At 52.4% G+C, this 20,825-nt stretch overlaps 1 protein-coding gene across 6 annotated transcripts in view; it reads right to left on the bottom strand.

Moving 5' to 3' along the window:
• The window catches only part of HNF1B (HNF1 homeobox B), a 52,138-nt gene extending 32,595 nt beyond the window's left edge, over nt 1-19,543 (bottom strand). For 2 of the 6 annotated variants that reach the window (XM_044248429.1, XM_044248430.1), the window contains exons 1-4: nt 19,043-19,543; nt 14,390-14,589; nt 9,076-9,340; nt 7,179-7,414 (exon numbers count right to left, since the gene is read on the bottom strand). In XM_044248429.1, the coding sequence (XP_044104364.1) occupies nt 7,179-7,414; nt 9,076-9,340; nt 14,390-14,589; nt 19,043-19,386 (1,045 nt within the window). In that variant the 5' untranslated portion in view covers nt 19,387-19,543. Of the gene's footprint in view, nt 1-7,178; nt 7,415-9,075; nt 9,341-14,389; nt 14,590-16,629; nt 17,141-18,069; nt 18,089-19,042 lie in introns of those variants that run through there. The other 4 variants (XM_044248432.1, XM_044248431.1, XM_044248435.1 and 1 more) reach the window with 4 other exon arrangements.
• Between the last annotated feature and the right edge of the window lie 1,282 nt (nt 19,544-20,825).

Here is a 20,825-nt window from a genome sequence, read left to right as displayed (position 1 = left end):
GGGGGCTTCCCTCCTAAGAACAAAGACCATTAAGTTTCTCAGACCAGGCTTCCAGCGAGAAAGGACCACACCCCCTCTAATTGGCAGGTTCCCGGGGCTAATTACTCACAAGCAGGGTGCTCACGCCTCCCTGAATTAAAGGAGAAAAATGCCCTCCAGGAAATTCAGGGTCATCTTATGAACCTGACCTCCCAGCTACATGGTCATGAGCCTCTGCCCCTCCCCATGATCCTTGGCGCTTCCCCACTTTTCTCTTCCGGTTTAGTGCATTTGCACTACATGCCTATTGTACCGGACATGGCCCTGGAAGTATGCTATGGATGTCACAGGGCAGTCGTCCTTGGAAGAATAAAAAACAGTATTCTATGAGGGAGGCCAGACTTCGCTGGCCACAAACACCGAGATGAGTATCTAGTGGAAAACACTCAAATTGTCTAAAAGCCCGGGGGCGCCTGAGTGGCTCAGTCAGCTAAGCATCTGCCTTTGGCTCAGCTCACGATCCCTGAGGTCCTGGGATTAAGCCCCACATCGGGATCCTCGCTCAGTGGGAGCCTGCTTCTTCCTCTCCCTGCCACTCCCCCTGCTTGTGCATGCACGTGCACTCTCTCTTGTGTGTCAAATAAATAAAATCTTAAAAAAAAAATTCTTTAAGAGTTAGGACTGGAAGACCTCCAAGAGGAAGGGAGGGAAAGGAGGGGGGAACCCCAAAACAAAGCTCTGCAAGGTATGGCATTAGCTACCATTTATGAGCACCTGCAATCTCCAGGGTGTTTCCATACATTATCTCATTTAATCCCTGTGGCATCTGTATGACTTGGTGTCCCCCTTGGACAAATTGAGAAACTAGGGCTTAGTGATCACAAAGATTTGCCCAGGGTCACATAGCTCATAAGTGGTCAAGTTGAAGGTGGAATTCAGGTCTTCCCCGACAGCCTGTAATTCTGTTGCTAGATCATGAAATCAAGTCCACAGATCATCTTCAGTGTGTATGAAGCGTCTGGGTTACTGATGGTCAGGCGTCTATGGCACAGGCTGGGCACTGGGATTTTTAGAAGCTCCTTAGTTGATTTCTAAGGTGTGACAAAGTTTGGCAACCATTATCCTAGAGTGGGGGTCAGCTAACTCTGGCCCACACTCCAAAGCAGCCTGTTTCTGTAGAACCCATCAGCTCAGTGTGGTTTTTACATTTTTTAAATGCTTGGGGAAAAAGTTAAAAGGAGAGCATTTTGTGATGTTTGGAAATTATAGGAAATTCAAACTTCAGTCCCATAAATCAGGTGTTGCTGGAAGACCTTCCCATTCGCTCACCTACATATGGTCCAGAGCTGCTTTTATTCTGAGGAGTCCAGCAGTTGTGAAAAGAGACTATAGTGCCTGAAAAGTCTAAAATATTTACTGTCTAGTTCTTTCCAGGGTAAGTTTGCCAACCCCTATACCAGACCACTAGGATAACCACAACTGAATGCTTGACTTGACCTTATTGTGGGGTTATGTTTCATTCCTATCTACATCTATATATCTTCCCTATTTGTGCTTGTACTTCTCCTTGAAAAGTGGGTAGAGGCAAAATGCCAGATCTTGGGCCTTCATATCAAGAAGTTCGCTTCAACCTTCAACAACCAGGGGCTCCGGGGTGGTTCCGTTTGTTAAGCATCTGCCTAGGGCTCAGGTTCTGATCTCAGGGTCCTGGGATCGAGCCCCAGGGCCGTCTGTCTCTTCCTCTCCCCCTACCCCTCCCTGCTGCTCCTGCCCCTGTGTGGGTGTGCTCTCTCTCAAATAAAATCTTTAAGAAAAAAAAAACAACAAAAAAAAACTTCAACAGATTCCAAGGGCACTTCTCCAGGAACCTGCTGGCCAGGGCTCTGCCCTTGTAGGCAGCTTCCTTCCTCCTTCGAGCTGACTGGAGACAACAAGGAGTCCTTGAATCATCTAAGGGTCCTTCAGGGGGATGATTAGGCATGGCCCACCAGGCTGCCTACTGCGATAGTGCTCCCGTATCTCCAGCCCCTCTGTGCAGTGCCTCTGAGCCCAGGTCTCTTTGTATGCAGACCGGGGACGGGCCACAACTATCAGGAGGAGGTTACCAGCAGAAGCCTCTGAAAGGCTGGGCCTCTTAATCTCATTAATATCCTGATTGTCTTCCTCAATCTAGTGGCAGCCCATGGGTGGTACTGCAAGATAAACGACCTTCAAATTTAGCAGATAAAACGACCGGCAGATAAAGTCCCGACGGAGGAGAAGCGCTCAGCTCCCAAGTGTTGGTACCAAAGTGTTTCCTGAAGTACCAGATGTTTCAAGGCAGGATTTGTTTCTTTTCTGAACTGCAATGATCTATTACTCAGGGACAATGGGGCTTATTTGCCAGGGGGACCTTTGCTGTGGAGATGAATATTTTTACAGCCGCCCTCATAAACCCCGCCCCTTGTCTGCGGGCCCCGGGAGGGGGCGGAGCTCCAGAGGGGAGCTGAGGTGCCCAGGCTGTCTCTGGGCCCCATTAAGCTGTTAAGGCATTTAGTGCCCCAGACAGTGCTGACTACAAGGGCAGTTCAAATCCCTACCCAGATGGGGATGGGTTCATGAAAGAGGAGGCTTGAATTTCTTGCTGGGGCAGGGTGCAGAATCTTCCTTGGTCAGGGGCAACTGTGTGGGGGGGGAGCAGGCGGGAAGCAATAAACCAGCCAGACTGGGTGACCCCTCCATCCTTGGCCCAGCTCTCCTAAAGCCTTTTTGTCATTCAGAGGGGAGCAGTAAGAATGTGGGAGAAGAAGGGACTATGGGAGTAGTGTGTGTATGTGTAGTGTGTATGTTTCCATGCCTGCAAAGTTCTTAGCATCTGCATAATGCAGAGAGATGGTAAGCGTGTGACAGTTCTAAACCTGTCTGCCACTTACTTACTATATGAACTTGGGCAAATAATCTACCTTCTAAACCTCTCCCCTTCCTTAACTGTAGAATGGGGGTGTGGGGACAGAAGGTTTCTACCCTTATAAGGTTGCTGTGAGGTTTAACTGAGATGATGCATATAGGCGCTCAGCCCAGGGCCTGGGACCCAGGAAATATTTAATCAACACTCCATGTTATGATTATTCACATGCAGCCATAACCCTTCCATTGGGCACTTTGGAGATTTCCTCCGGTCCTACCAATTTCTGCATCAGGGAGAAACAGCAGCAACCACACAGATATCCTGGCCCAGGGTTCGATTTGTCTAAGACCCAGGCTTCGATTCTGGTGGGTGACTTGGGGAGGACGTGTGAAGGGGGCCACGCAGGGGAAGTGGGTAGCAGGATTCAATGGGTTTCAATCTCTGATCTGACCACTGGGCCAATCAAGTCCACCCTGGGCTTGGAGAGGGGGCAATAGAGTTCGAAGGGAGGCAAGAGAACATGGCCACAGAAATGGAAGTCCCCCATGTAAAAAGGCTGTCGGTCAGGGTATCCAAAGATTCTTCTGAAAGGGCTCCCTCTCACCTCTGTGCCTCACTTTCTTTCTAGGAGGATGAACCTCAACCTCCCCAAAAGATGGTGTAAGAGCAAGGACACAACATGTTGGGTGGACAAAGGCTGATGAGGTCTTTCTGCCCCTCGCTGGCAAGCTGGCCAGGTGAGTCTGCCGCAGACTGGAGTGGAGGCTACACGGAGCCCCACAGCTCATGCAGCTGGATCCCTAGCCTTGGCCCAAGCCTCGGCTTCCCTTCCAGGCCAACTTCCTCCTCCTCCTCCTCGAGCCAATCAATACAAGCACCTGTCTCCAACCAGTCCCTTTCCTTGCCACAGCCCTGCTCTCTGACCTTTTGGGGGCCTTTCTCTTGATTCTGCTCCAGAATGGAGATAGGGGCCATCACTCCGGGCCTCCTCAATGGCCTCAGAATGGGCTGTCATGGGGCCTCTAACCAGGGACAGCTCCTGCTGGCCAGAGCTGGAATGGGGAGGGGGATTGCAGATAAAGGCCTTCCAGGCTGAAGATAAATGGCTGCCGGCAGCCAGCTACAGTAACTTCAGGCCCCCAAGAAGAGCAAACAAAGGGTGCCCCTGTGACTCTCCCTGGAAAGATGAAGGCCCATCAGCGGCAGCCAGGCTGGTTCAAAGCCCCAACTTAATTGTCAATTAAGCATGCATAAGGGGGACAAAGCCATGACAACCCTGGGCCGCATGCTGGTGCGTGATTGTAAAGGCAGGAGGGGCAGCCCCCGAAAACAGCTGATTCTGCTGACAGGGTGTTTGTGGGGCACCTTGTAACCAATCAGCTGCTGACCGAGGCAGAGTGCTCCCCCTGCCACTCCTATTGTGCGGGACATTCCAGCCCCCGGGTCACACTGTGGTCACTGTGGGCCAGTGGGACGCAACCCACCGACACTGGCCGCGAGACCAGGGGCTCGTTAGAAACGGGATGCTCTCTTCTCCAGGAAGAAGGGTCAAGGGGAGGATGGGTTTCTCCTGTGCCCTCAGGGGCTCCTGGCTCACGTGCGGGGGGGCGGGGGGCGCCAGGAGAACGGAGAAGGGGCACTGGGGCCTTGTCTCCCTGTCCCCCACCCCAGGCTCAGCCTTAGAGGGTACTAGGGCTGACGCTGACTCTGGGTCTTGGTTTCTCCCTGGCCCCCCACAGAGCTCTTTTTTTTCAGTGTCCAGGTACATTCTAGGCTTGGCTAGAGGCCATACCAATAGGAAGCACATTGCCAGGCTCTGCAGACCCTACGCAGCCCACCCTGAGCCAGGGGCTCCAGCCTGCTGTCTGCAGAGCCTGGGGTGTGTCCCCTGGGAGCCCAAGCACAGTTCACTGCTACCCTTGCAGCTTATCACACCTCCCAGCATCCTGCACCCCAGGCCCCAGCCCGGCCCCAGGGCGCATGTCACCGCCTCTTAGGACACGATGCCCCCGGGTGTGAAAGTCCGAAGGAAATGGATGGCTGCTGCCTGCCTTTCTTTCTGTGGCTGCTTGTCAGAACCACAGTAATAATGAGAGTCGTCACCATTTATTGGGAAAGAGGGTGTTTACACGTTCTCTCATTTAATCCTCACGTGGGCCTGATGAGGCAGGTCCTCTTTCTTTGTTCTACAGACAGGCAAGTCGGACCTGGAGAAGTGACATGACTGGATCACCCTGCCATTGTGGGGATCAACCTGGCTAGCTAGGGGCAGGATTCAGAACCAAGTCCAGAGAACCCCCTCTCTGGGAATGCACAAGGACTGCCACGATGAGCCCTGCGTGAAAATTCAGGCAGAGGGGAAGGCGGCCACTATGAACACACAGTGTCCCCTCGTTATTGCTCTATAAACAGGAGTCCCTCCCTAGAAACACACACGAGGCCCCAGACGACAGCCTTGGGCCCTAGATGGTTCTGTGCATTCCATGCCAGCGCGATGCCTTCCCAAGGAGACGAGAAGCTTCTGTGGGCAGGACGCACAGGCACCTACGTGGCGCTGAGTGGGAATCGGCAGGCCCGAGTTCTAGGCACGTCTGCCACCCTCGCTCTCTTAACTTTGCCAAGTTACTGCTTCGTTTGGGTCTCTGTTTCCTTCTTTGAAGCTCCCCCCAGTTCTAGCATTCCATGATTTTTTTCAAAGGCTGAGGTCTGGTTGGCGGACCCCAGGGAACCCACTCCAGGGGGACCATGCGTCCCAGGACCCCGATCAGAAAGCTCTTGGGCTGTATTTGGCATGCACCCTGCTCAGTTTCCAGTACCTGCCCGGCTCCTCTGGCCCCGCTCTGGGTCTCCTGTAAGTATACAGAAGGCCTCCGCCAAACGACCCCGTGGTGACCTCACCACAACCCCAGCTTGTCAGAAAGCTGCCCGGCCTTTGTTCAGCTTGCAGGCTCCCTGACTTTGGTGTGGAGATCACAGGTCCCAGCACAATAGCCATTGTCTTTTCAATAATGCCCCTTGCCCCAACCACGCCCCCCACCGCTCCAGCCCCTGCTCCATGGATCACCGCGGGCGGGCAGTAAGTGCCCCAGTCATGCTCTGTGCTGGCCACATGCCGTTTGCTCTGCCCTCTGAACCCTTGCTTTGGATTTCCGTTACGGGATGGACTTACTCTGCCATCAGGCTAGTGCTCTTTGGGGTTGGGGCAGCAGGGGGGAGAGGGGGCTTCTTGGCCTTTCAAGAATAACCTGAACCTTTTCCCTGCGTGGCTGAACCTTTCCCTTCTGCGGGAGTGGGGTTCCAAGAAGGCCCCAGGCCTGGCCAAGGTACCCAGACACCCTGGAAGCAGTCATGTTGTGGGAGCAGTGTGTGGAACAAATGCTTGGCAACAGCCCAGCCGGGCCCCCCACCACTGAGGCCAGCCCCAGACCTCAGACCGCTCCCGGCAGCAGAGCAAGCGCTGGCAGAGTTGCAAATGAGGCCTGGTTCTCCTTTTGCAAACCCTTCCCCAGAGCAGGGGGCAGATCATGCCATCCTCTTTCTATATGGACACCAAGCCAGCCCCAATAAGCATCCTCACGCTGGGCAGCCAGCTTTCCGGGAAGGACTAAGCCCCTGGGGGGCGGGGCAGGGCGGGGAGAAGTGCTCTGCCTCAGACCAGGCCTGATGCACCACTCAGCATATAGGGGTGCTTTCCCACAGTGATGATGTAGGCTTTGGGCCCGACAAGCCCAAACCCTGTAGCAGAGACGCCTAACTCAGGCCAGGGGCCCGGCACACGGCAGCGCACAGTAGGGACTCAACCGGTTTGGGCCATCTCAGCCCTGCAAAGCTGTCAGGTGAGATTCTGCACTAACTCTGGCAGAGCACCGAAGCCAGCAAGAGACTGCCAGCAGAGTGGCCCTTCCCCACAGGCCTCTGGGCTCCCCCTGCTAGGGCTGGAAGGAGCCCCGGCATGGGATCTGGACGGGGTAGAGGGGACCCTGTAGTTCAGATGTGGAGTGCCAATAAAGCAGTCTCTCCATCTCATCCAACAATTGCCCCGCTTTGCTGAGTCAGCAGCCACCCAGGGAGAAGAAAGGAGACCCAGAGAAAGTTGGGGAAGAGGGGCTTCCCACAGTCTGAGCAAGGACTCAGAGGAAACCTGAGTGCAGCCACACACTGTTCTCCCAAGAACATTCTAGCCACGGGAGCGGGCCAGCCCTAGCACCGTCCTGCCATTTCCTCCTCGGGAAAAACCTTGCGCCAGCCCAGACCGGTGGGGAGAAGCAGGGTGGCTGGGCCTCCGAGGCACTGGGGCCTGGGCCAGGCTTACCTGGCAGCTTGTTTGGAGGAGAGGCGCCGGGCTGGTGGTGGGGAGAGCCGTGGGAGAGCAGGGGGTCCAGGCTGTGCGTCTGGCTCGAGCTATAGGCGTCCATGGCCAGCTTCTGCCGGAACGCCTCCTCCTTCCTGCGGTTTGCAAACCAGTTGTAGACACGGACCTCAGTGACCAGGTTGGAGCCCAGGCCGTGGGCTTTGGAGGGGGAGACACCTCGCTGCAAACATTCTGCCCTGAGGATGGACAGGGGAGGGGGAAGCAGGGGAAGAAGGTGAGTGAGAGCAGCCAGGGGGAGGCCTGCTGGTCCTTGGCCCCAGACACAACATCTCAGTGCTTCTGCTCAGGAGCGTGAAGAGGCCAAGGACAGAGATGGGGCCTGGGGAAAAGCCTGTTCTGAGAGAAGTCCAGCCCATGGAGTTATCTGGCTGGAGTAGGGCCGAAAATGGGCCACACAAGCTCTGTGGCCCCGGAATGAGAGGCTCAGGCCTCTGGTGTGGCTCCCAACACAGAGAGAGCAGCCAACGGGCAGGTAATGCAGGGAGAGGGTCCAGACAGGGCCTCTTGATATCTTGTGTTGCGACTCTTCCCAACCTACAAAAGGTGAAATCTTTCGCTAGCTCCATCTGAACCCCTTCGAGGGACTTCTGGTCGTTTAGGGTTCAGATAGCCCCAAAAGGGTGCCAGGGATGCCATATTCCTTATGTGCCACAGGAATCCTCTTCAAAGGGCAGGCTGGGAGTGGTGGAAGGAGGAACAGAGAGGTGCTTGGTCTCTAGCTTTATTACTGCTGGCCAGGTGGGAGAGGGACTCCCAGACACCGCTGGGTGCTGGGGGGGGGGGTCTTCTCATTAGCAGGGGGACAGAGCACAGCCTGGGGATTCTGTGACATGTCCTTTCCTGGCTTCAGCTCCCTAGCCATGTCCTGTTATCAGAGCCAGCCCAGCCCAGAGATGGACAGAGAGCCCACAGGTCTTGGCCAGAGCAAAGACCAGACTTATTATTATTTCATTTCATTTCATTTATTGAGGGTGAGTACAAGCTCTCATACAAGAAAGGGGGGAGGGACAGAGGGAGAGGGACAGGGAGAACCTCATGCATGTTCCATGCCCCGTGAAGAGCCTGACATGAGCCTAGATCTCACGACCCTAAGATCATGATGCCTGGAGCTGAAATCAAGAGTTGGAAGGTTAACTGACTGAGTCACCCCAGTGTCCCCCACCTTTTGCAGACAAGACTTTTTAGGAAGTCAAAGTTAATGTTGGAGTCAGGGAAGATGGCAAGAATGAAACAAAAAATATATCCCAAGGATTTCTAATCATTTTCTTTAAAATTATATGTGGTTGTTAAGATACAGAAGAATTCTAAGCAGTGTGGGCAGAGTGCATTGGACAGATCTAACCAATTCTTTTCCACCAAGTTTCCTCCTGGACCAGTAAGTTGGTCAAAGCCAGAGCCAATCTCTGGCTAAGGGACCGATTTTCCCTGGTCTGCATGGAGGTCAAACACTGGTTCTTGTCCTACTGACATCTTATTTTTGGACCAGCAACCTCCGAATTATCTTCCCTACAATAACAGTTCATCGTTTAAGTACCCCTTTCCTCACAATCAACTCAACAAAGCGACGTATGCTTCTTATTTCTCAACTCTAGGACTTCTCAGGGTCTTTTTAAGGTTAACGTGGGTTACGACTCCCTGGGAGGAAGAATGCACTTGAAGTTTCTCAAACTTATTTGTTAATAGTGTGAAATCAGGGTTCCATGGACCACACTTTGGGAAACCCTGCCGTAGCCACACTTAGCTGGATAACCAGTACTTCAATATCCCAGCACTGTAGGGATGGATCTCAGGTCCATGTGCTTGCCCGCCTGCTCGAGTGAGCTTCTGGTGGTGTTACCTGTTGCACTCCTCCACTAAGGCCTCCCTCTCTTCCTTGCTGGGGTTCTTTTGCCGGTCGTAGGCCTGGTACAAGATTTGCTGGGATGCGGGCCCCCATTTGAACCGGTTGCGACGCATCTTCTTGTTGGCGGGCTCAGAGCAGGCGTCATCGGACTGCCCAGGCCCCTGGCTCTGTTGACTGAACTCTGGAAAGAGAAACAGCAGCTGATCCTGACTGCTTTTGTCTGTCATATTTCCAGAACTCTGGACTGTCTGGTTGAATTCTGAAAAGAGAAAGGAGTAGATTTGATAGGGTCTGTAGCCTTCACTTGGCAGACAGACAGACAGATAGACAGACAGACAGACAAAAACACCTTTATTCCTCTCCCCTAAGCTTGGCCATCTGCCATTACGACGTGTGGGGCCATGGGGTTCAGGGGGGAAGCCCACAACAGGCCCCTCCACCAAAGCCACTGCTTTCCTTTCTCTGAAGGAGCTCCCTTGTGGCCCAGCCCTTGTCTGAGCGGCAGTGTGTTTTCATCGGCTCACTGGCCCTCAGCCATGAAGCAAGCCTCTGAATCCTGAACGCTTGCATTTTGGTGTCCAAGAGGATGAGCTCAACCAAGTCTCAGGTCTAGAGGTAAAGGGCTCAAAGATACAATATGCTCTTAGACCAAATATTCAGAAACCAAAAAACAGCTCTCCCCAGCGCTCCTCTCTCCTCATGCATCCTAGGCGTCTACCTTATGATGTTATCCCCTCAGAAAAACCCCCAAACCTGTTCACTATTAGGAATAAATATAACTGGAGTTTTAGAATAGAAAGAGAAGAAGCTCTCAGATTTCAGATAATTTCAAAGGCAATGGTGTGTGTGTGTGTGTGTGTGTGTGTGTCCATGGGTCCATTTATGAGGGAAACAGTCCAAGAAGGAAAGGTCTCACGGATCTGCCTCACTTTTGACAGACGGCAAATGCAGAAGACTGCAAACACAGGACCTTTCTAGCAACGGCATTTAATGAGTTGGAGAAAGATAAATGTAGACAAAGCGATGCTCCCCGTCAATTCCCAGGATCTGGGTACACAGTGACCCTCAATACATTTTTTTGTTGAATGAAAGCATGAAAGGTGGCAGCTCACCCACTGGGGACACTCTAGCCCATGAGGTTTAAATGAGATTTACTATTCACTTGTGGGAGAAGAGAACTTTGTTTTCATCTTCCTCAGAACTACACGAACCAGGGTTCAGAGTCTTTAGTTCCATTTTACAGATGAACAAACACAGAGGCTAGCCACCCTGCTGAGCAAGGACACATGACAGATTCACTTCCTAACTCCCAGTCCCCAGGTTCTGGACCTTGATGTTTTTCTTTCTTGATTCCTGGAGTCACTTCTGCAGGTGTCAGAGCCAACTTGATCCAAAATTCTCCAAGTTTCAGAGTCAGGCCACTATTTAATGCTCAAATTCCCTCCATGACACCCTTCCACGTGGTCTTCGAGTCTACACCCCTCCAGCGATGGGGAACTTACTACCGGTCTAGGGATCATTTTCCATTTTGGCCCATCCTCGGGAACAGTGGGCCTCTAACCAGCCTGAACTCGGGACTCTGCTACAGGCCGTGCTGGGCTTCGTCTGAATGGTTGCCAACTGGCCAAGTTCTAAGTAGTGTCTGACCTATCCCTGGGGCCTAGATTTGGGTCCTACCTACTCTGGAGGATTCTCAGGCCACTTTCGGCTCCGTGTTCAGTGATTCCCAATAAGTGCTTCAGACACCTCGAGAGAAGCCCTGCCCAAGCTCTGGGCAGGAAGCCACTGCCTCAGTTCTGGCTAAAGGAGGGCCCTAGCCAAGTCACCTAACTCTCCCCACCCCCTGCCCCGCCTGTTTCCCTGTCTGTGGGATGGGACAGGTGAAAACCTAAGGGGGCATTCAATAGTCTTTCAAAACATCTACCTCTAGTCAGGATGATGATGGGGACCCACATTCCTAGGGAGGCCATGTTTTTCCAAGTGCCTCCACACCTCTTACATTACTGGGTCTCCATGGCCACCAGCTCATACAGCCACCTGAGGGACAGCAAGAGGGGAAGTAGGAAGTTCCTGTCTCAAGGTCTCCTCTCCTCCCTCTGGCGTCACCAAGAGTAAGAGGCAAGGCCAGTAAGGATAATCCCGAGGACCCAGGAGCCACAGGAGGTTCTTCCTCTGTTCCCAAATACAGATCATGACAATGAACGTGGATTGAGCCCCCGGTGTGGTGGGGTATCCAAAAGGTCCATCTAATTCTCACAACATCTCCATGCAAGAAGTCTGGTCTTCTCTGTTTTATAGCTGAAGAAACCGAGGTTCAGACTGCTTATAGGACTTGCCCAAAGTTGTATGGATGTGAGGCACGGGCCACAGCCCTACAGACATGACGCCTCCTTAATCAGCAACCTTTGCATCACCTCTTGGTACAAACCAAACCCCAACAATACATCCACAAAACCATCACATCTGACTTGGGTAGAGGTAACAGAACTGACTAGTTTTGTCTGTGGTAGGGGTGAGGCTCCCTCACAGCTGCCCAGAGTTTGGGGTGGCCTCTGTCTGAGGGCTGCCTTCTGGGGAGGCAGCCTCCCTGCACGCATGCCCAAATCGGCCAGGTTGCCTTGACTGCAGGTGCCTGGAAACATCTGGGCTCTGCCCACCTCAGGGCCCTAGCCTCTGGAGTTTTGAAGAACTAGACTTCGGCCCATCCTCCAGCCACCACCATCTCTCCTCCGCTTCCTTCCAGATCAATGGGGGAAAGCAGGGAGACAGAAAATGGTTCTGGTTTCAGCAGCCTCTTTATAGGCTCAGGAGCTAGCTTGGACAAGCAGATTCTCTACATGTACATGGGCCCATGAATATTATCACTGATATCATTTTTCAGTTTTCAAAAAAGTATGTTTTTTTTTTTTTTTAATAAAGATTTATTTATTTATTTATTTACAGAGAGAGATACAAGTAGGCAGAGAGGCAGGCAGAGAGAGAGAGGAGGAAGCAGGCTCTCTGCTGAGCAGAGAGCCCGATGCGGGACTCGATCCCAGGACCCTGAGATCATGACCTGAGCCGAAGGCAGCGGCTTAACCCACTGAGCCACCCAGGCGCCCCAAAAAAGTATGTCTTTTTAAATGCTTCCCCTTGGTTTGAGGGGTAGGGGAGGAAAAAATGAAACAAGATGGGATCGAGAGTGAGACAAACCATAAGAGACTCTTAATCTCACAAAACAAACTGAGGGTTGCTGGGGGGTGGGAGAGTGGGGATAGGGTGGTGGGGTTATGGACACTGGGGAAGGTATGTGCTATGGTGAGTGCTGTGTAATGTCTAAGCCTGACGATTCACAGACCTGAACTCTTGGGGCAAATAATACATTAAATGTTAATAAAAACAATTAAAAAAAATAAATCCTCCCCCCTTTCTCCTTTCACACATTCCATCTCACTTGCTAATTTTTATCCCATGCTTGTGTATCTTGAATTCATCCTGCAAGAATTGGGTCCAATGCCACCTCCTCTAGGAAGCCCTCTGTGATATCTCCAGGCAATTTAGCAATTCCTCTGCTGCCCCTTGTGTACACCTTTATAACAGCTCTTAGAAAGCGACAGTCATTATTTACTTAAACATGCCATCTCCCCCATCAGGTGGTAAATCTCGGAAAAAAAAAAACAAAACCCGTGCATCTTACAGCCCAGGACAGTGTTTGGCACCTAATAGATGTTCAAATAATATCTACAGAATGAAGGAATGTTTCTTAAGATTTAGATCTCATGTGGCTTTAAAACAATAATGATTTTAAAAATCCCTTGCAGGGACAGTTTCATCTCAAGCATCTTGAGAAAGTTTCTGGGACATGTGTCTTTTTCATAGCTTCTAACTGGCCTTTCCTGGATCTCTCTGCTTTCTGAGAGATCCACTGAACACAGGGAGGCAGCTCAAACTGGAGATGCCACATGAGGCTTGGACTGGAGTGAGGGCAGGCCCAAGGGTTCTCTGGCCTTCGGAGACTGTGGCTCCTAAGAATGTTCTCAGACTCTTCAGGAATCAGAGAGAGTTGCTTCATGTCAGAAACACAAATTCTTAAAGACCTGTGTGTGGCGAATCAACCCAGAGTTTAAAAGGGGCCCCTTCTCCTATGCAGCAAAGACCTCTGGCTTTGCTTCTTCTCATCTATCCATTTAATGCTTTCAAAAGACAGACACCCTAGGAGAGGGAGGTCTAAAACCTTTCCCTCCTCCAGGAAGCCTTTCCGCCCATGGGCACAGAGACAATAAATACTGTAACAATCACTTCAGAGCACTGTATGGCAGAAAACAAGAAAGATTTTTTAGAAAGTGGACATCCAGTGAGAGTGGAAAAAACCCAAACCAGAAAGTGGTGGAAATTAGTATCTTGATGAAGAGAGAGGAGCCCATGGCCCAGAGGACAGTGGATGGGATGAGTAGAAAGCTCATACAAAATTTTCCTGGGAAAAGGGCCAGATCAAAATAATTAAAGATAATGGAAAAGCATATTCTCCTAAAAATAAAAACAGTCCATCATTCAAATGCAGTTCAAACTTCCCTACACTTCAAAACAAAAATCTCTTGGTATTACTGAGTGGAAGAAATCTTGGGACAGAAAGGAAATTTGGGGATGGAAGTGGGAATGACAGTAACTGATTGGTCAGTGTCCCAAATGGAGACACTGCTGCTATGTCCTGATTTAGCCAGAGCGGCTTCCTCATCAGACAGGGTCATCAGCTGAAGTCTCAAAACTGTGTCGATATTGACATATGTCCGGGATCATCCTAAATTGCTTTGGGATGAGAGTGCTCCCGCTCCTGGAAACAGGGTTGAGTTCTGACTGTATCTGTATCTACAGCTATCTTCTGTTTTGTACATGCTCTCCAGAGGGGAGGAAAAGAACAGTATTAGTGATCAACAGGTATGAATGACTACAGGACATCTTCCTTGGGAACTCTGATCTGCAGCAAGGGGAGCTTTGGTTTAGTTTGGGGACAACAGTCCACTGTTACCTACTTGGTTTCAAAGAGAAGGATGCTGGAAGCGGGGACCAGAAAATTCAATGTACATTGCACACACTAATGGACTCATCAAGCCAGCTGGCTGAGTAGTAAGGGACCATGGAAGAAGAAAATGATGGAAATCAATCCGCTGTATGGTAACTACAAAAACCAAATCCACCTGCCAGCTTCCTTGTATCTGCCAAATGCTCCGCAGGCCTTCTGGATGTAGAGGAAACTGAGGCATCCCACAGGGGTCAGAGTTAGGGAAAAGGTCACTCCAGGTTGAGGTCCAGGGGGGATTAGAGCACTTACGTCGGAGGATCTCTCGTTGCTTTCGGACGTACCAGGTGTAGAGGGCTGCGCGCTTCTGGGTCTTCATGGGGGTGCCCTTGTTGAGATGCTGAGAGAGGTGGGACTGGTTGAGACCCGTGACATCGACCACTTCCCTCTGGGGGATGTTGTGTTGCTGCATGTAGCCCTTAATCATTTTGGCAGCCCTCCAGGGGTCCTCGCTAAACAGATAAGCAGATGGTTAGGATTTTGGTGGAAGATGTCTGGGTAGAAATATTCCCTTTTTAGGGCTTTTACCTACACTCTGTACAAAACCCTGATCTTCACCCACTTCTCCATCTGCCCAAGTGACATCGAGGGGAGAGAGGTAAGGCCAAGACAGAACCTAAAAGAAAGGGAGACGAGAGCTCCTATACAGTATACTCAGTCCCTGTCATCGGAGATCAGGAGGATAAAGGTGACAATGACGTCCCATCTTCAGGGATGGGAAGGCACTACCAGCACTCACTTTCTTTAGCAGAAAGAAAAGTTCCTATTTTATTTTGCTTTCCTTCATTTTCCTGGAAAGTGAGGGACGGGAAGGCAAAGGCCTTCTGGAAAGTGGAGATGCCATTAACTTGGGGCTGGGTTGGCTGATCCTCCTGCAATGACAGGGGGCAGCACCAGTCTGGAATTCCAGACCTTTTCCACATTATTTCCTTTGAGTAGGTGTCTCAGTTTTTTGTCCTATAAAATTAGAGTGAAACATGTGTGTCCATCTCCTGAGAAGCAAGGAGGACTTCTCAGTCAAATGTTCAAGTTTTCAGAGTTTCAGAAAAGTTTTTAAGAAATACAATGATGTTCCTCCCAGAATGAAGAATCACTTCAGGGAGGTAACAGCAAGTTTAAAAACCAACCAACCAACCAAACAAACAAACAAACAAAACAACCCTCCACAGCCCCACCTTCCAGATGAAACCTAATAGGGATGGATAATTTCAAATAAATTTTTGAATAAGGTATTAACCATCCCAAATGCCATGGTTTCTCCTATTCTTACCCTGACCCTATCAGGGAAGAAATATATCTGGAAGGCAATGTTTCTCATCAATTTCAAGCGTGGGATAAGAACTTGATTATACTTTTCATTTCTCAGAAACACAGGTACGCAAAAAGCTTCTCTGCAGCAATGTACTAGGGTTTTTGAATTTTATTTATTTAAAGTGCTTTCAACTTTGCCAATATATTTTCTTGCTTATTGAATAGGTGACTTCAAAGTGAGAGGTATCACTTAAAACAAGAAATTTTTAAAAATGAGGCACAATATAGAACAAAAGTATTCACTTTTGACATATCCACATATACTATTTGACAGTTATATATTTAACTTAAAAAAAACCCCGAATACCCCTTTACTAAATGCTGATGTGTATAATAGTCTGATAGAACGTGAAAAAAAATGAAGAAAAAACCTGAGTTTGAAATGAAACAATAAAGAACGTGTAAAGCAGAGGATAAAACAGAGATACTGTTGCAAATGAAATGGTCATTTCTAAATGGTGCCTATCACATGGCAAATAAAATTTATTTTTGTTTAACGAATTTAAAAATGTATAAACATATTTTGTAAGTGTCTGAGTAACTGGTTATTTTAACAAGTCTTTGATATTAAATTCATGAGATCACAGGCTTTAGCAGAGATGTTTTGAAAGACACACTTTTAAGATTATATATATATGTCAATACATTTCTCAAGTATTTATAAAGGTACATCCAAGTGATGAAGCATAATGACAAAACAAGGGCAAAAAAATGCAAAAACGCAATCCATTTCACACACGGAAAATATCCACACGACGCAAATACCCGTGTAAACATCAGCGATCATTTTAACGCTTGCTTCTGGGGAATATTTCCATCGATATTTTTAGGGTAGAAAAACACTTTCAACAGATACAATTGCTTTGGAACTTAGAAAACGCCTTTGGATTTTCAAAGTTAATTGCTTTAACAGATTCTTTGACTCTCTTCGTTTTGTTTAAATTTCTTTACCTGTGTTCATTTCGTGTGTCTAGGAAACCTAGGAAAATAGTTTACTGTTCTAAGATGGAAAGGTTCTGTGGAAAGAATAATTAGTTTAACAACTGGGAAGGTTAAGAAAAAAAACAAAACAAGAGAAACCCTACAAACTCGAGTAAACCCTTCAGCCCGTATTTAATGACAAGAGCCTGGGGGAAGATGGCGTAGTTATACCTTTACAGCTCTCTGACCCCAGAATTCACCTGTATTCACCGGGAGGACCCCAGAGAGTTAGTTACGTCTGTCCATTTGAAAATACAGCTTAGATCGAGAGGTTCCAAACCCCGACAAAAACACGGATCCCGAGAAACACGAGCGGCCACTGTGCTCGGGCGCAGGTGTCAAACGTGCGACCCCGGTGCCGGGAGTGGGCCCAGCATGCTCCTTTTCAAACAGGGACTCTGCTGCCCAGGAGCAGTAAAGCCCTGGACCCCCGTACAGTTCGCCCCGAGCTCCTTCAGAAGCCTCAACTCTGGCTTCCTTCCTTTCCAAACGCCCGGGCTCCCGAGGCGGCTGCAGCCCGGAGCGCGGGGCCAAGTGGTGCGCCGTCCCGGACCTTTCCTTCTTGCCTTTCCCTTCCAGGAGTCCTGCGTCCAGCCAAGACACTTCTGTTCTGTTCTTTCCACTTTACTGGAACAGGGTGGGCAAAAAAGGGAGTGCTCGGGAGCCGACCGTGCAGTGACCTGGGAACCGCTAGCAATTTCTTGAAAAATTACTTTAATAAAGTCTGAGCACTCCCGAAGGTGGGGGAGGGAAGGCGGCACCCGCCTGGGAAAGGAGGGAAAACCGTGGGTCTATCCTGCGTCTCTACGTCTCCAGCCGGGTGAGGGTCTCTGCCCCTCGCCTTCCTCCCCGTCCCGCGGGAGCCAGGCTGCGCCGAGGGCACAGGGCCGAGGCCCGGTCGGCAGGTGCGCACCGCCCCGGGGCGGCCGGGACAGCCCAGGTTAGGCGCCGGGGGGCCTGGCAGGGAGCGCCCCGCAGCGCCGAGCGCGTGCACGGGCAGGAGCCCCGCGTCTGCGTTCGGACTTCCTTCCCTCTCTAAGCCGCGTTTACAACTTCACCAATGAATAACCCGCCTCTCTTCTCAACCTAATCACGACTCTTTGTGTATCTTTCTGTTGATGATTTATAGAAATAAATTAATAACACCCTAACTCCACGTGCTGCCGTTTATGTTACATCTCTGCTGCGTCCAGCCCAGCGCGGGGCTGGGTGCGGAGGGGGCCCTGGGTCGCCTCGGGCTTCGCAGAACCTCCCAGAACCCCGCTGGAAGACGCACGCTTGCGTCCAGGTGGATGGGACTGGGTCCCGCGGACTCCCCGTGGCCGGCGGCCGGGAGCTCGGTTAGACTGCCCGGCTCTGCTCGCCCTCCAGGCCGCCCTGGAGCCCCAGCGGCTCCTCTTCTGATCCCTCACCTTCCTGCGCCCGAACCCCGGCAGTAACGAATGCCGCTCGGGGGAACCGCGAGGGAAGAATCTCAAACCTACGAACAGCAAAAAATACTTCGGAGGGGAAAAATCTAGAAATCCCCAATTATCTTTGCTAGAGAGTAAGCCGCTGGGTCCCCAGATGGCAAATTCAAATGCAAGGTCACATCCCACCCCCAAACTGCTGCTGCGGCCGGGACGCCGAGGCTGCCTTACTCGGGGCGCGACTTTGGTTCCGGCCCCTGTCCTGAAATCTCGGCGCTGAAGGGTCTGAGGCCACGCAAGGGACTCGGTGCTAAAGCCGAAGGGCCGGGAGCAACGTGCGGTCTAAGAGAACCGCTCGGCTCCTTGGATAATTAGTAACTAGCTGTCAAAGCCCTAGGCCGGTCGGGGAGGCCCAGCAAAAGATCCCAGGCCCGCGAGGCGGCCCGAATTCCGCGAGGACGCCGGGATGTCGGCGGCCAGATCTGGAAACGCCCTTCTTTCTCAAAATGCCACCAAATCCGCTGCGAAGGCGGTCTTAGCCGCACTTGCCCCTGGCTTCCTTAGATACGTGATCCTTTTGCCCCTTGCGGGTCCGCCCCGGCCCTACAACACGCCAACGTTTCCCTTTGCAAATCTAACCTGGCCCTGGGGATTCCGGATAACCCTAGGGCCTTGCAGGGGCGCTGCAGATGGGAGTGCCCGCCAGAGAGCTCGCCCCCCGGATCCCGGCCCCGGGCGCCGCCAGTCCCTCTGCAAAGAACAGCAGGACGCGGTACCGGACGCCGGCCCGCGTTTCCCGGGACGGGAGAGATGGCGCGCGGGAGAAACGCTCGGCCTGGGACCTGTGCGGGCGGGAGCCTCGGCTCGCGGGAAGTGGCCACTGATTCACTGCACCCAGTGGCGCGAGCACATCTCCCGCCCAGAGCTCCGCCGCTCGGGCTCTCCCAGGCCTGGAGGGCCCCTCGGGTCCCGGGCGCTGGCCTGGGGAAGGGGAGATGGAGCCTCGGGATTCAGGACCCTCCGAATGCGGCACTGGGAGGGGTCCAGGTGTTGGGAGAGAAGCGGCGCACCCCCCGGGGGACTTCTCTGGTGGGAAACAGGGTCGCGCGCAGCGTCACTCAGGCACAAGGCCCGGGCTCCAGGGGTTGGGGCGCGTACTCCCCACCTCGGTCCGCGCGTACTCCCCACCTCGGTCCGCGCCTACCTGAGCATCCGGTCCACCTCCGCCCGCTGCTCTGCCGCCTCTTCGGTGTTGAGCGCTTGCAGCTCCTTGAGGATGGGAGGGGTGTCATAGTCGTCCCCGTCTTCGGAACCCTCGTCCCCAGACAAGCGGCCCTTGGCGTGGCCGTTCGTGAGCGTATGAAAGACTGGCTTGGTGTCGGGGTCGGCCCCGTTCCCGGGGGACAGGGGCAGCGTCTCCAGCTTCACCCCGAAACTCGGGGATGGCAGCAACTCCTCTAAGGCCTGGACCAGCACCTCCTTGGTGACCCCGGAGCTCAGCAGGGCGCTCAGGAGTTCTTGCTGGAGCGACGTAAGCTTGGACACCATTTTCCAAGGACAGAAAAAGAAGGGGGTGAGGGGGTGGGTGGGTGCAAGAGAGGAGGGTGGAGGGGAGTTTCACAAGCGAACCCCAAGTCCAGGAGCCCCCCCCACCCTTCAGCCTCCAGACACCTGTTAACTCCCCGGGGTCCCGGAGTCTCCTCCGAGAGGAGCCAGAAAACTTCTAACTTGCCATGATCGCCACCATTAGGCCATATAAGATATGCAAATTAGCGGGGAGGGCCCGGCTTTCGGCAAGATGCAAATGGTCGTGGGGAGGGGGGAAAGGGAGAGAGGGAGAGCATGAGGGGCAGATGTGGAGAGCTGGAGACTTGGGCCGGGAGCAGGGCTTGCCAGGGTCCATTGTACTCACGCTGGGGGGCTGAAGACCTTCTTGTACTGGTTCTGTTTATCAGCCAAACTTTAGCTGACCTTTGGACTTGGTAAGCAAGCAGCTTGCAGCCTCGGTATGGGAGACTCCGGGGCTTTTCCAGACGCCGCGGGTCCAGGTTTAGTCTGGAGAGAAGAAACTGCACTTCAGGGGTGCAGGTGAGAGCTGGAGGAAGGAGGAAGTTGGGGTGCCCTTGGAAGAAGGAGACGGAGGAGGGTGCGAAGAGTAGAGAGGCCTTCCGACGCATCCCAAACCACGCAGGTGGTGGGCAGGGACAGCCAGCCGGGCGAGGAGAAACTGCCCCCTAGGGAATGGACGCGCAGACTCGGAGGAAACGGGGGTGGCAGGCGGGGTGAGTGCGGATCGCGGCGACCCCATTTAGTTCTACCCGTACTATTTTGCAGACCCTAGGCCTTCCCCAGACGAGTCTTGGAGGTTTGGATTCGCAGAACTGCCGGCCCCGAGAGCGTAGGCGACAGGGAAGGAGGCCCGGAGAACCCTTGGGAGGAGGCCCCCACTAATTTATGGCCCGCGGAGCAGCCAAAGTTGAGGTCCTCCAGCCGCCGGGCTGCCCCAGCACCTAGGTCGGCCAAGCCGCGGGGGAGCTGGCCGCCTGGGCCAAGCTCTCCTGTTTAAACCCAGGATATCAAAGCGCCTCTGCTTTTCCGGCGAAACTAGGATTGCAGGGTCTCCTTTGGAACAGTGAAAGCAAACCTTGGCCTGCGGCTGCCTGGAGAAACAGTGGGAGCTGCGTGTCCCCCGGCCCACTGCCTTCTGGTTTATTCGTAGCTCCAGGACCCAGCGGTTCCCCGGGCCAAGGACGGAGCTCCTGGGAGGTGAAGTCAACCAAGGCAGTGGCGGGAGGGAGCCGGCGCCCACGAAGCTGGTGAGGGAGTGAAGATTTTTACCGCCTTGACCTAGGTCTGGAAGGAAGCCCGAACCTTTCAGTTCTATGGGAGTTTCACCTGCATCTCCCCTGTCGGTGTGGGAAAGAAGGAGGCCTGTGGCGCCCCTGGACCTACATACAGGCTGGCCCTGACCTGCAGCAGAACAGGGC

Source organism: Neovison vison, chromosome 5 (assembly GCF_020171115.1).
Source record: "Neovison vison isolate M4711 chromosome 5, ASM_NN_V1, whole genome shotgun sequence".
Taxonomy (NCBI): Eukaryota; Metazoa; Chordata; class Mammalia; order Carnivora; family Mustelidae; genus Neogale; species Neogale vison.
The sequence above is the reverse complement of the archived record's forward strand: the minus strand, read 5'-3'. Positions and strand labels throughout refer to the sequence as shown.